The sequence below is a fragment of the Fukomys damarensis genome, unplaced genomic scaffold (assembly GCF_012274545.1).
Source record: "Fukomys damarensis isolate Sample0158 unplaced genomic scaffold, DMR_v1.0_HiC HiC_scaffold_36, whole genome shotgun sequence".
Taxonomy (NCBI): Eukaryota; Metazoa; Chordata; class Mammalia; order Rodentia; family Bathyergidae; genus Fukomys; species Fukomys damarensis.
The window spans coordinates 15,296,534-15,310,482 of NW_022900948.1; the positions used below are offsets into that span (position 1 = coordinate 15,296,534).

General features: G+C 33.4%; 1 protein-coding gene and 1 pseudogene across 1 annotated transcript in view; both read left to right on the forward strand.

Annotated features, from left to right (window-relative positions):
* Dcaf10 (DDB1 and CUL4 associated factor 10) overlaps positions 1-13,949 on the forward strand; it is a gene marked incomplete at its 5' end in the record, with an annotated part of 37,901 nt that overhangs the window by 1,284 nt on the left and 22,668 nt on the right. Inside the window, one exon of the mRNA XM_033759187.1 lies at positions 8,517-8,630. Within this exon, the coding sequence (XP_033615078.1) occupies positions 8,517-8,630 (114 nt within the window). The remainder of the gene's footprint in view (positions 1-8,516; positions 8,631-13,949) is intronic.
* Positions 3,505-3,868, forward strand: LOC104855566 (annotated as a pseudogene).

Sequence of the window (13,949 nt, forward strand, 5' to 3'; positions counted from 1 at the left end):
TACTGTATTATTTGTATAGTATACTTTGTCTTGAGTATACAAGTTTAACAACGATTAAAGGAAAAATGTGAACATATTTCCACCACAAAATGACATAGTTAATATAATTCTTACCACACCAAGGATCTGGGTTGCTAGTGATTTATTTCATTAATTCATTCATTCCCTCATTCAGCAAATGCTTTTTGAGCACTGTGTTGCAAGTGCAGGAGTAACAATGTCAAGCAAAACTAGCTAATGCCACTGCTTTCATTGAGTGAGATCTAGCAGTTAAATTAGATATTAGATAATCACACTAAATAGTACATAATGCATATTTACCAATTGAGATAAAATCTTGAAGGAGTCTGTTGTGGACTAAGATATTTGATATTTCCCTGAGAAAGGGACAGTTGAACCAAGATCAGAGAAATTAAATTAGTAGAATGTAAATGAGTCATTATAGGGTTGGAGAGGGGGAGTATAAGTATTCTAGATGAAATATGGTATATCAAAAAAACCTTTGGTAGGAAAGAAGCAATATATCATGTTAGAGAAGCTAAAAACTTTTTTTTTTTTTTTTTTTTTTTCCTGAGGAGAGCTAAAATATGCTAAGGAAAGCAAAGGAATAGAATCAGGAATTACTGTGAATGGATTAGCAGTATTGCATTACACTGATAAATTTTTTTTTCTTATCACATCTGGTGCTAGGGTCTTTTAGCAATTTGATGGAACTTGTAGCAGTGAGTGCGTACCTGAGTAAGGGAGAAAACTGGTGAGAGGAGAAACTTGCTGAAGCTTCATGGAGCTTTCCTCCTTTCATTCTCTGTTCCTAAAAACTTCCCAGCCCGATCCCTGAGTCTGTTTCTCATAAATATTCATTTCCTTTCCTCCCTATATCATGGCTCCTCTCCTCCCAGCCTTCTACTTATACTTTCAGGATTTAAGAAGTTGCACTTTCTACCCTTTAGAGGAACAATTTTAGGTAGAGAGTGGTGGTGATAGGATGAATTATGAAGATTGAATTTAAATTGACAGGGCATTTGGAATGAGGGGATATATTATGAAGAATTCTTTGTTTGAATTTGGACTGCATTTTCCCAGAAACTTTTTTTTTTTTTTTTCAACCTAGGGGCACTTTACCACTGAGCTGTATTCCTTGCCCTTTCTATTTTTTTGTTTTAAGATAGGGTCTCCCTGAATTGCTATGGCTGGCCTCAAATGTGCATTCCTCCTGCATTTGTCTTTTGGTTACCTTTTTTAAGGTAATTAGGTACTCTGGTACTTAAAATAATTCAGTAATCTAATCACACAGTATATGCTTATTGTGGTAAACCTAGGCAATAAATGAACTAAACGTCACTTATAATCCTGAAGATTATATGAATTCTAAGGAATTTTTTAATGGTTATTTAAATATAAACATGTAATCATGCTATTTTGTAGCCTGCTTTTTTCTAGTATATTGTGAACTACTTTTAAATAATTTCTACAATAGTATGTAAATTCCTGTGAACAAATATCTTAGATTTATATCTTTAGATTAAATCCCTAGAATGAATCAAAAATTATGATTTTTGATGCATAGTTTTAAATAGCTGTCAATGCAGATCATACCATTTCTCATTCCTGTCTTACACATACAAAAATGTCTAAAAACTCCCCATATCCTTGCCAGTACTGCATATTGCCCTTTTTTTTTTTATCTTTGTCAAGGTGAAAATAGTTCAGTGTTTTAATTTTTCAGTACGCTTACTTTATCTAGTAGCATGCCCAACATTTATTGAGGAGCTGAAGCCCTTTTTTTTTTTTTTTTTTTGTATGAGGCTTGAACTTGGGTCCTTGCACTTGCAAGGCAGGGCACCGAACTGCTGAGCTAAATCCCTGGCCTGAAGCATTTTTATAGACAGATGTATTGTGGAAGATAATTTTTCTTTCCTTTTCTTTTTTCTTGGTAACAGGGATCAAACTCAAGAGATAATTTCTTACATTCTTCAGTTATATTTGAGTTAAACCAGCTTACTAGATGCAGTAATCACAATCTCAAGGACTTCTCAATGTAGAAAAGGGATAATGACATAGAAAGCAAGAATTAAATTTAAAAATTTAACAGAGACCAGACTAGAAGTAATTTAGTACTAAAAAAGAAATAAAAGGATATATAGACTAGAAGGTATTTCCAAAGAGTTCTAAAAAATGTTTTAAGTGATAAGATTGTCAAAATAAATATATTACCTCCTAAATTGACATTTAAAAAAAGTAAATTTTATAATGTTATTTGTTAAACTAGATGAGATTTTCTGATGCTATCCTTATGAGAATAAATTAGGCACAGAGAAAATTAGTATTTTTGAAAATAGAAGTGATTATCCAGAATCAGACCATAAAAATTCAGAGATTGAAAATATGAAGGAAGTGTAGTAGCATGAAACTTAAAGAGAAAATGCCAGATATTTACTTAGTTTCTGAAGAAAGTAAAGACACTAGGAGGGGAGGTGAAAAATTTGAAGAGAGAAAAGCCCAATAAACTCATGTGGTAATTCTCCCTGGACATATAAAACTGCAGGAAAACAAATATAACAATCTAGTGCTTTAAATTATTTCTGTAATTTTTTTTGTACAGTGACAGGCACTCAAAATAACTAGGCATACTATGAAAACCAACAGAAGTGCTACGCCATATAAGTAAATCCTTAGGAGAGCCCAGTGTTAAAACTATAATATGATTAAGTAATTAAAAGACAAAATGGAGAAATTTAGCAAAGAACTAGAAACCATAAAAAGAAAAGAAAAAAAAAAGAACAAGCTGGGTGTCATTTTGCACACCTATTATCCCACCACTCGGAAGCCCAGGAATAATTGAGTTTGGTCCTAGCCTGTGCGATTTGGTGACCTTTCAAGGCTTTGTCTCAAAATAAAAGAGGGCTGAGGATATATTTCAGTGTGATGGCCCCACTTCAATCCCCAGTACCACAAGGAGAAAAAAAGGATGGAAATTCTAGAACAGAATGATACAATAACGGTTGATTTGAAATTTGGAAATAAATTAGTATATAAATTGCTTCCTTAACATATTAAAGGAAAAATACAGGAGTAGCTCAGTAAATGCTGAAAAATGTTTCACACAATTTAACAATTTTCATGGGAAATGTAACAGCCAAATTAAAAGTAGAAAAGCATTTCCTTAATCCAATAATAAGACCCTCCAAAAACAAAAAACAGGACAACAAAAATTCTACAATATAGTATTTAGTGGTAAAATATTGAAGGTATTCTTGAAGATTAGAAACAAGGTAAGAGTACCTATTAATATTTTCTGTTCAACAATATTCTGAAAGTTCTAGCCAGTGTAGCAGGTAAGTGGAAGGAAAAGTATTTTTAAAAAAGAAAAAACAATTGTTTGTAGATATGATTGTTGACAAAACCTTAATCTATAGATAACGTTAAAAAATAGTGAGACTGATAATTCATATTATCAGAAAACAAAACATAGTTTTAAAAAATTTACAGAAATATTAAGTAGCCAAAAATGAATGTAACAAGATAGGCATGACCTATATGGAAAAAAACTAGTTCAGCAAGTGTGGTTGAGCTGGGATGGATTCCTCCTTGTCTTCTGCAGTGAGTTAGGGCATAGTAAACCCACAGTTACAGCATTTCATTGAGGTGGAGACTCAGAAGCAGTGCTTCTAGCAGCTGGTGCACCAAATGACTGAATTTTGCGGGGGAAAGGTGCATGGACAAGCCTGGGCCAAAGTTGAACAGTTGGGCTGAGGTTTGTTTTGTGAATTGCGTTGAGCACTTCATCGATACAAGCCAATTCATCTTGAATCAACTGGAACAGACCCAGAAGTCCGAGCCAATCCTCTCAGAAAGCTTTTCTGCCTGATCTCAGCTTTACCTTTTTGGAAAAGAAAGACAGTGACCTCTGAGGAGGTCAGAACACTGAAGAAGGAAATTGAAGAAGACACTAGAAGATGAAAAGTCTTCCCATGTTCATGAATAAACAGAATTAATGTTAAATGGCCATGTTACCAAGAGTGATCTACAGATTCAGTGTAGTCCTTGTATAAATTCCAATGAAAAATTATGTAGAAACACAAAAGGCCCAGAATAGACAAATCAATCCAAAGCAGTCAATATCATTTAGTTTGAGTCTAGTAATCATTTCACAACACACATAGGTAATATGTATATATAAAATCTTTTTTATTTTATTATTTTTTGGGGGGGTATGGGGATCAAACTCAGGTCCTTGTTGCTTGCAAGGCAGGTGGTGGCACTACTGAGCTAAGTCCCTGGCCCATATATTTATTTGTCAGTTACATTCAACAAAATAGACAATTTTATTGGGATAATTACAGGAGCCTTCAATAAAGAGCGTTAATAAATATATTCATGGAATGGAAGTCTCCATACTGTAAAGATGTCTATTCTGTTCAAGCTTTTCTGTAGAATTAATGTAATATTAAAATCCACAACAGGATTTTGTGGATATATACATAATTTGAAAATTTCATTCTAAGTATATAAGGATGATCAAATGTCCGAACACTGCTAAGACCCTCTTGCTAAGAACATCTTGAATATGTGGGAAGGAATGAATGAGACAATTCAATATTGTATGTATGATACAAATTCTACCCAGGCCTGTGGTCCTTGATTTGATTCTCCTCACTGGAAAAAAAAACAAAAAATGCATAAGTAAGCCAGACATAGTGGTACATGCGCTGTAATCCCAGCACTGGGAGGCTGAGGCAGGAGCTTCACTCCAAGTTTGAGGCCAGCCTAGGGTACATAGTAAGCTCAAAGCCAGCCTCAACTGAACTACATAGCAAGATCCTATCTGAAAGAAAAAAGAAATCCCAAATAATCTGTAAAGTACCTAGCAAGCTCAAGGACACTTCCATCCCTGGTACCAAAATAATAATAATAATAATAATCTGTAAAGTCACTGCATCCCTTAAAGTCCCAGCATGACATACTATATTGAAAATTCATTCTAAAAAATATGTTTAAAAAATTTTTTTAATTAAGGAATTAGCCAAAAAAAAAAAAAAAAGTTTACAAGTCAGTGAAGGGGACTTGCTTTTCCATATAGCAAATATACTATAAACCTTTTAGAAAATAAGATAGTGTGGTATTGCATAGAATCTAAAAACGTGATAATGTGGTAAAAGTGGTATTACAAGCCAGTGAAAAAACTAATATTGAAACAAATTATATCAATTAAAATTACATATTTATTGCATATATATATATATATAAATGTTACAGCTGGTCATGGTGGCACATGCCTGTATAAGAGCTGAGTCCGGAGGATTGCAAATTCAAGCTCAGCCTAAGCAGTGTAGTGAGACTATGTCTCAAAGGGGAATTGGTCCTGGAGATGTAGACCCTGGCTTCAATCCTCAGTACCACACACCCACACAAACACACATACATTATAATTGGATTAAAATAAAACAACTCTTATAAGAATTTAATAGAACTCATTTACATTAAGAACCTCCTGGACTATTGATTTATTTACTTAAAAGGGGGAAAGAAGTTCATTCCCAGTGGTTCTGCTGCCTGCCTTGCAAATGCAAGGACCTGAGTTCTATCCTCAATACAAAAAAAAAAGTAAGTTCATTCCATGGCTCTATTGTCTAACAAAAAAAAAAAAGTGGCTTCTCACATTTATTTATTCCCTCTCTCTATCTCACCACCCCCTTTCTCCCCTGGGAATTGAACCCAGTACCTTCTCACTGAGCTACATCCCCAACCCTTTTTTAAAATTTTTATTTTGAGACAGTCTCCCTAAATTACTGACTTGCAGGCTGAACTCAAAACTTGCAGTCCTTTGGCCTCAGCCTTCACAAAGTGAGAAGTGCTATTTTTATATCTTCTAGAATTGCACATATTAACTTGAATATTTTTACTAATGATAGTTACCTAATACAAAACTCTTAGTCTATTTTCTCTTGCTATAACTGAATACCATTGACTTGCTATGTTCTAAAAAATACAGTTCTTATTAACTCATGGTTCTGAAGGCTGAGAAGTCCAAGAGCTTGGCACTAGTGTCTGATGAGAGCCTTCTTGGTGCATCATAATGTGTCTCATATGATGAGACAGAGCAAGGAAGTCAGAGAGCTTATTTCATAACAAAGCCACTGGCATGGTAATCCATTAATCTGCTAATTTCTGAGAGGATTCACCTATTCATAAGGACAGAGCTTTTATGACCCGATCACCTCCCAGAGATCCCACCTCTAAACCCTGCTTCATTGAAGACCGTATTTCCAATGTATGAGATTTGGAGATGTTTCCAGTGCATAAAATTCAAACCATGGTAGAATTTTTTGAGGTGTTGTTAAACTTTGAAGTCCAGATACTTTAAAGAAGAGTTTATACTGATACCCTTTAAAGTATAATTTTAGGATTACTAAATATGGAAAAGCTTTTAATGTAGTAGATTTTTTCCATCTCCCACTTTTATCAAAAAGTTTATCTATTTAAAATTCTGTCTTTTGTACTCTTCCTTTTTCTTTTCAGAATTAGGGATTGAACCCAGGCCCTCACACTGACCTACATCCCTAGCCCTCCCCTATCTTTTTAAAAATTTTAAAATTTGAGACAGGGTCTAGTTAAATTGCCCCAGCTGGGTTCACATTTGCAGTCTTCCAATTTCAGCTTCCCACAGTGTTGAAATCCCACTTACTTTCATCTTATGTGCATAAAATTCCATTTGTTATGGGTACTGTAAATTGAGAAGACCTGAAGTTTCAGAGACACAGGATATTACTTGCTAGTTCTAAAATAAGAGCTGAAAGAGAATGTCCACAGAAAATTAAGATTTAAGTAGAACAATGAATAACAACAAATAATGAAGTTCATAAAAGTTTTAAAAAATATAACTTTGTAATAGGTAAGACCTGAAATAGAAGTCAAAGCTAAAATACCATAAAGAAAAAGACAGATAAATTTGACTATATCTAATTGTCCTGGATGTATATAAGCCACACCTTTCTGTAGAACATGTTATAGATACTGGTGAAGAAATACATAAATATATAATTGTATATGATACTCTCCCTAAGTTTTCTCATATATGCATATTTTTCTGCAATTACATTTTTATTTGAGCATATGTTTTAGAGTTCATAGTACAGTAATTTCCCATTATCTGTGGTTTCACTTTTCAAGATTTTAGTTACCCATGGGCAACTGTAGTCTGAAATAATTAAATGAAAACTACCAGAAATAAACAACTCCTGTTTTAAATTTCACATCATTCTTATTTTTTCCTCAATAGCAATTGAACCAAAGGCCTTCCACCGCTGAGTTACATTCCCAGCCCATTTTTATTATTTATTTATTTATTTATTTCCATTTTTATTTTTTACTTTGAGATTTGGTCTCACTAAATTTTTTAATTTTCCAGGCTAGACCCAAAGTCGAGATCCTCCTGCCTCATGCTCCCAGAGTTCTGGGATTACAGGCATGCAGTACCACCCCTTGCTCACTTAATTCTTCATAGTTAATGAAATCTCTCATTACCTAGTTCTTCTGCTTTACCAGTATGGTTTATCTATGTGATACTGCTACTCATCTATTAGTCATTCAGTAGCTAATTTAGTTATCAGATCAATTGTTCTAGTATCTGAATGCTTGTGTGCAAGTAATCCTTATTTCCTGTAATAATAGTCACAAAACACAAGAATAGAAATTCTGGCAGTTTTGACAAAGAGAAGCTTGAAGATATGTCTTTCAAGTGAAAATTCTCAACTTAATAAAGGAAAAGAAGGAAATGTGCTGAGGTTGCTAATATCTATAGTACAATGAGATATTTTGAGATAGACCACGTTGACATAATTTATTTATAGTTGCTCTCTTAAATCATAATTGTTAATCTCTTATTGTGCCTAATTTACACATTAAACTTTATCATAGGTGTGCATATATAGGAAAACAGTATTATTGGGTTTGGTATAATTTTCAGTTCAGGCATCCAGTAGAGATATTCGGACATAGTCTTCACGAATAAGGGAGAACTAATGTTATACCCTATACTTAGTAAATCAATCCCTCTTTCAGTTTCTTTTTATGATAAAGCATACCTTTATACATACTTTGTATTTAAACCTGATTTCTCTTGATTGTATTTCCAGAAAATATTACTGGGTCAAAGGTATACATGAGGGCTAGGGATTTAGCTCAGTGGTGCCACTGCCTGCCTTGCAAGCTCAAGGTTCCAGGTTCAGTCCCTGGTACCAAAAAAGAAAAAAAGTATACATGATTAAATTTCTGACAGATACTTTAGATATGCTGTCCAAACATAAGTCATTCCAACCTGTACCCCATCATGTGTATGAGACAGAATACCATTTAGTAGTATTCATAATAACAGCGGATAGTATCAGTCTTTTAAATATTTGCTATAAACATGGGTAAAAAGTTCATCTATAGTTTGTGTAATTATAAATAAATGAATATCAATAACCAGAGAATGCTAGAAAACTAAACAACAGAAATGTGTTATTTGTTTTCAGGTCAGTACTGACAGTGGCTTGTGAACAGACTGAAGTTCTGCTTTTTGATCCTATATCTTCAAAGCACATAAAAACACTTTCTGAAGCTCATGAAGACTGTGTAAATAATATCAGGTTAGTATTATAGGAAGAAGTGAACTTTATTACTGTGACTCTGTATTCTGTTTGGAAATTAGTGAACATATGTTCGACATTGCTTCATGATTCACATATATAATTGTGATTCTAATTGCTTGTAAAATTTTTTCCCTTAATTAAAAATTTACCATTAGCCATTTTGAATTGGAATCTTTCTGAGAGAAATACATTGTTACTTCCACATGATTTTTTTTCCTTCCTCTATATATCATCATTATGAACCTCAGCCTTGTATTATGCTAGCCCTGTAATGCTTTTGTTCTAAAGATCTGCATAGAATCATGGCGTTCCTGTTCTTAACATTTCTCCACCACACCACCACCTGTCAAATCCAAAATCCTGAGAGGAAAAATCACATGCATAGAGAATTTCTTTGTAACGTTGGAAGCTCTTTAAATTCTCAATAACATGGGAAGTAAATTACAGTTGAACAGTTTGATGGATTAATATGCAGTCATTAAAATCATGGTCATAAAAGACATAGCAAAACAGACAAATACTTGAGATACCATAGGTTAAAATCATGATAAATATTATGCAAATGTGAAATGATACAGAAGAAAGATTAAAAAAAATATTTTAAAATACTAAGCAGTCAGAATGGGTGGATTATCATTAATTTTCTATTTTCTAAACATCTTGAAACGAGATTGTGTTACTTTTATACTGTTCTAAAAGAAGAACTTTGGAAATTCTCTTTAAGGTATTATTGAGTTTTGATATAATCACTTTGCTCCAAACACGTAGAACAGTAAATTAACACATAAAATATAACCAGGTTCTGAAACAATATAAACATCTCTGTGGGACAGAAATGGAACACAGACACAAAGCTTTGAGCAGGGCTGACACCATAGGCCTACTGAGTTTTCAGTCTAACTCTGACATATAGCAGTTTTGTTCCTTCAAGTTAAAAAGATCCTAAAGCATTTCATGTGAGGTAGGAACCAGAGCCAGAATCACTACATGAAGGCAGAGCTTCAGTTGAAATGTCTGTCTCATTTGTGAAAGACTGAAAAAAAAAAAAAACAAAACTCTGTTCACTACTTGAGATTATAGGTTTTAGCTGATTTAAGACAGTCTCATCAACGGGAATAAAATGAAGCCATTACTGAATCAATGACCAAATATGTGTGTGAGATATTTCCAGTATCGTGAAACTGGAGTCCTGAAGTGTCATTATGAAACCTGATTGTGAACCAGAGGTCCAGATGACCAGACAACTCAAAACCATCAAATAGGAAGGAGAGAAAAAAAGTTAAACACGTTTCCCACTTAAGCCTATAACCAAAATTCAGGAAGATATGTAATATTAGTATATCAACTACCAGAACAAGCATTTTTCTGGATGAAATTGATTTTATGGAGTAGTCCAACAAAGACTTTATTTTTAAAAATAAATTATTTATTTTTTCTTTGACTAGGTAATACATGCACGTGATACAAAATTCAAAGGTACAAAAGGGTAAACAGTGAAAAGTAAGTCTATTTTCACCTCTGTCGCCTAGCCACCCAGTTTCTCTCCCCAGAGGTAACCACTATTACCGATTTATTGATATCTTTTCTGAGATAGTTTATGCATGTATAAATATATATATATATATATACACATATATACTGTTATATAAATGGTAGCATTCTACACATATTATTGTATGCCTTGCCTTTTTTGCTGAACATATTTAGAAAGCATTCCATATTCATATTCATGGGAGAATCTTACTCTTTTTAACGGCTGCATAGTATTCCATTGGTTGGAAAACACTTTTCAGACCTTTTAGGATGCTCAAAGAAATAAGAATACTTTCCAATTAAAGAGAACTCAACATTATAAAACAAGAGAGGTAAAACAAGAACAGGTTAATGTAATAAAGAATCAACTAGAACACCTGGAAAGTAAAACTATAGTTGGTATATTAAAAGCCCAGGAGTAATAAGGCAGATTGGAGAATGTAGCTTGCCTCCCTTGATTTGATCTCCAGCGCTGCAGTGACCAGTGGGATGTGATAAGGGAACTGGAAGGGGAATGGCCCAATTTCTTTAGGAACTGGAGTATATCTTAAGAGATAGAGTGCATGCTTATGAGGACCTGTATTCAATCCCCAGCAATGAAATAAAAAACTTAGTAGATAAGCTCTGCTTTACCCTGTATACCATCACTGAATGAATTAGTGGTTTGCAAAATAGTACTAAAAAATTCCAACCAAAACAGAAAAAAAGATCATAAATATGAATAGTTAAAAGATGGAGAATTAACTGATAGACTAATGTATATAAAAAGTTTCAGGAGAAGAAAACACAGAAATTGATAGAAAACTAATTTTATAATCACTTAGAATATGTAGTATTGAGAAGGCCAGAGCCCACAAATCAAAAGTTCACTTTCGAGCGTCAAGCAGTTTAAGTAAAGATAAAACCAAATCTAGGCTGTTTATGCTGAAACTCTAGAATATCAAAGATCAGAAGCAAGTCTTAAAAGCCGCTAAAATGAGATGCCAAATTAAAGAATTATGATGATTAACAGATTTCTTAATCAGTAACAGTTGCTATCAGGAGAAAGTGGAGTAATGTTAATGTATTTAATATTATAACCAGGTAAACTACTAAAATTGAAGAATTTTAATTAGGTAAAATGTTACAAGTTATCAATAACATAAACAGTATAATTTGGAGGAACTTTGGGGGGAAGGGGACACATTTTAAAACAGTTTTAACTAAGCCAGGCATGGTAGCACAGGCCTGTGGTCCCAGCTTCTTGGGAGGCTGAGGCAGGAGGATCACTTGAGACCTATAGTTCAAGGCCAGTCTAGGCATCACAATAGGTTTCCTATCTCAGAAAATGACAAACAAAAAAAAAGTATAGGGCTGGTGGTGTAGCCATGATAGAGTGCCTGCCCAGAATGTGTAAAACCCTGGGTTTGATCCCCAATAAAACAAAAACTAAACCTCTAATTAACACTAAACCTCTGATTAACACCAGCCAATAGAAATGTAATATTAACCAATATGGAATTTTAATTTTGTAGTGCTTACATTTAAAAAGAAATAGGCAAAGTTAATTTAATAATGTACTTTATTGGCCAGGAATGGTGGCTCACACCTGTAATCCCAGCATTCGTGAGGTTGAGGCAGGAGGATTGCCACAAGTTTGAGGCCAGCCTGGACTACATAGCAAACAAACAAAAAATGTATTTTATTTGAGTATGTCTAAAATAGTATTTCAATATGTAATCAATATTAAAAACTATCAGTATACCCTACTGTCATTTTCTCATGCAAAATCTTTAAAATTCATTGTATGTTTTACACTTAGAGCACATCTCAAGTCATAGCAGCCACATATCAGGAACCCAAAACACAATATATGTACTAGTTTCCCCTGATAAATGTAATTATTATGTAATATAGTCATAGACTAATAAAGAACGTATAACAACAAAAAAGCTGCATGTGGCTAATGACTGCAGAATTGGCAGTGTAGCTCTAGATAACCACAAATAGGTTGAATGTATGGGAGAGATGTGTTTAGTGAGAGGATATATTCATTAAGGCCCAAATGATGTTTAGATAGAAGATAGAAATGTCAGTAACTTTGGATGATTTTAGATCGATGTATAACTAAACATATACAATAAAAAATCAAAAAGGTAAATAATGAAAATATATAGCTTCAAACCAACAAAAGGAGAGGGGGAGAGGATACTGTATTGAAAACCTGATCAGTTCAGTAGAAGATAGAAAAGCTTAATAAAGTTTTTTAAAAATTAAAGCAAATGAAAATGGTGATAAGTAGCAAAAAGTAGGTTTCCACATGTGAGTAATTCACAGTAAATATAAATGGATTGGTCTTCTTTATTAAAAGACACACTAATTTAAATAAAAACAAAACTGTATATATTCTTTTTAGAGATTCCAATAATAAAACCAGAAAAAAAAAGAAAATTGGTGATTATCTGTGTTAACAGATGAAAAATTAAATGCTTTAATAGTGATAACGTGTAAGAGTATATATTAATTAAAGGAATAACCTACCAAGAAGATATAATCATGACCTTTTGTAGACCTTAAACATAGCCTTGAAATATGCAAAGCAAAACAGTTGTAAAGAATTGCAAGTCTAGTGCCAGGGATTTAGCTCAGTGGTTCCACTGTCTGCCTTGCAAGCACAAGGTCCTGAGTTCAATCCCAGGTACCAAAAAAAAAAAAACCAAACCACAATTGCAAGTCTACAATCATAGGGAGATTACTATCTAAAATAAATAAGTCGAACATAAAAATTAGGTGGTAGATTTTTTTAATATCCTGAATATTCATTCTGCTAAATACTGAAATATATATGTATTTGAGTGGATTAAAAAAAAGGGGGATCTGTGGGCTAAAAATGAAATGGAACCAGGAATGCAAAGAAGTAAAGGGGTATTTAGCTGGCTTCTGTCCTAGGAACCTGCCTAGGAATCTGCCTATGCTAGTGACTCTGAGTTTCTGCTTTGACAGGTATGAGAAGTATAGGGAATAGGAGAAGTAATTCTAGGACTAGATCAAGATAAGAATTCTAGAAGACTCTGGATAAGGATGGGAGCTAGAGAGAGTAAGCTTTTATCATAAAAGTGATCTGGAATTAAACCACTCTGTTATCTAGATGGGCAGTGGATCAGAAGATCTCCTCTGTGATTTTCTAACCATAGCTCAGAGCTCCTACATATATCGGATCCAAATTCACACTACCATATAATCCAGAACCTCCAGCCAACAATTTTAAATTGAATCCAGGTTGGAAGGGCTGTCAGGTACCTGCAAAAAACAAATGCAAATCGTCTCTGGAGGAGAAAACCTAGTATAATTAAAAAGTCAGTTAAAATACCAGCATACGTTTTTCATAAAACTAAATTTAAATTTTTGATGGAACAACATATATATGCTAAAAATAGTTGAAACAATTTTGGAGACTAAGCTGGTAAGAGTTATCACCCATCCAGTTATCAAATGTGATCTAAGGACAGGGATAAAATGAAAATGGAATAGAATAAGAGTTCCTAGAAATAGACCCATATACATATATATATATATATATATATATATATATGAAAGTTTTATATATAATGCAGAGACATTATAAATCAGTGAGAGAAAAAATGGAAAAGAGACTGGTTATACTAGGAAAAAATAAAATAAAATGACATCTCTGCCTCACACCATAACAGAAAATAACTTCCAGCTAAAGACCTAATGATAAAAACAAGCCTTTAAAGCTTTAAAAATAAGTATAAAATATATTTTTAGCAGGCTGGGGATTTA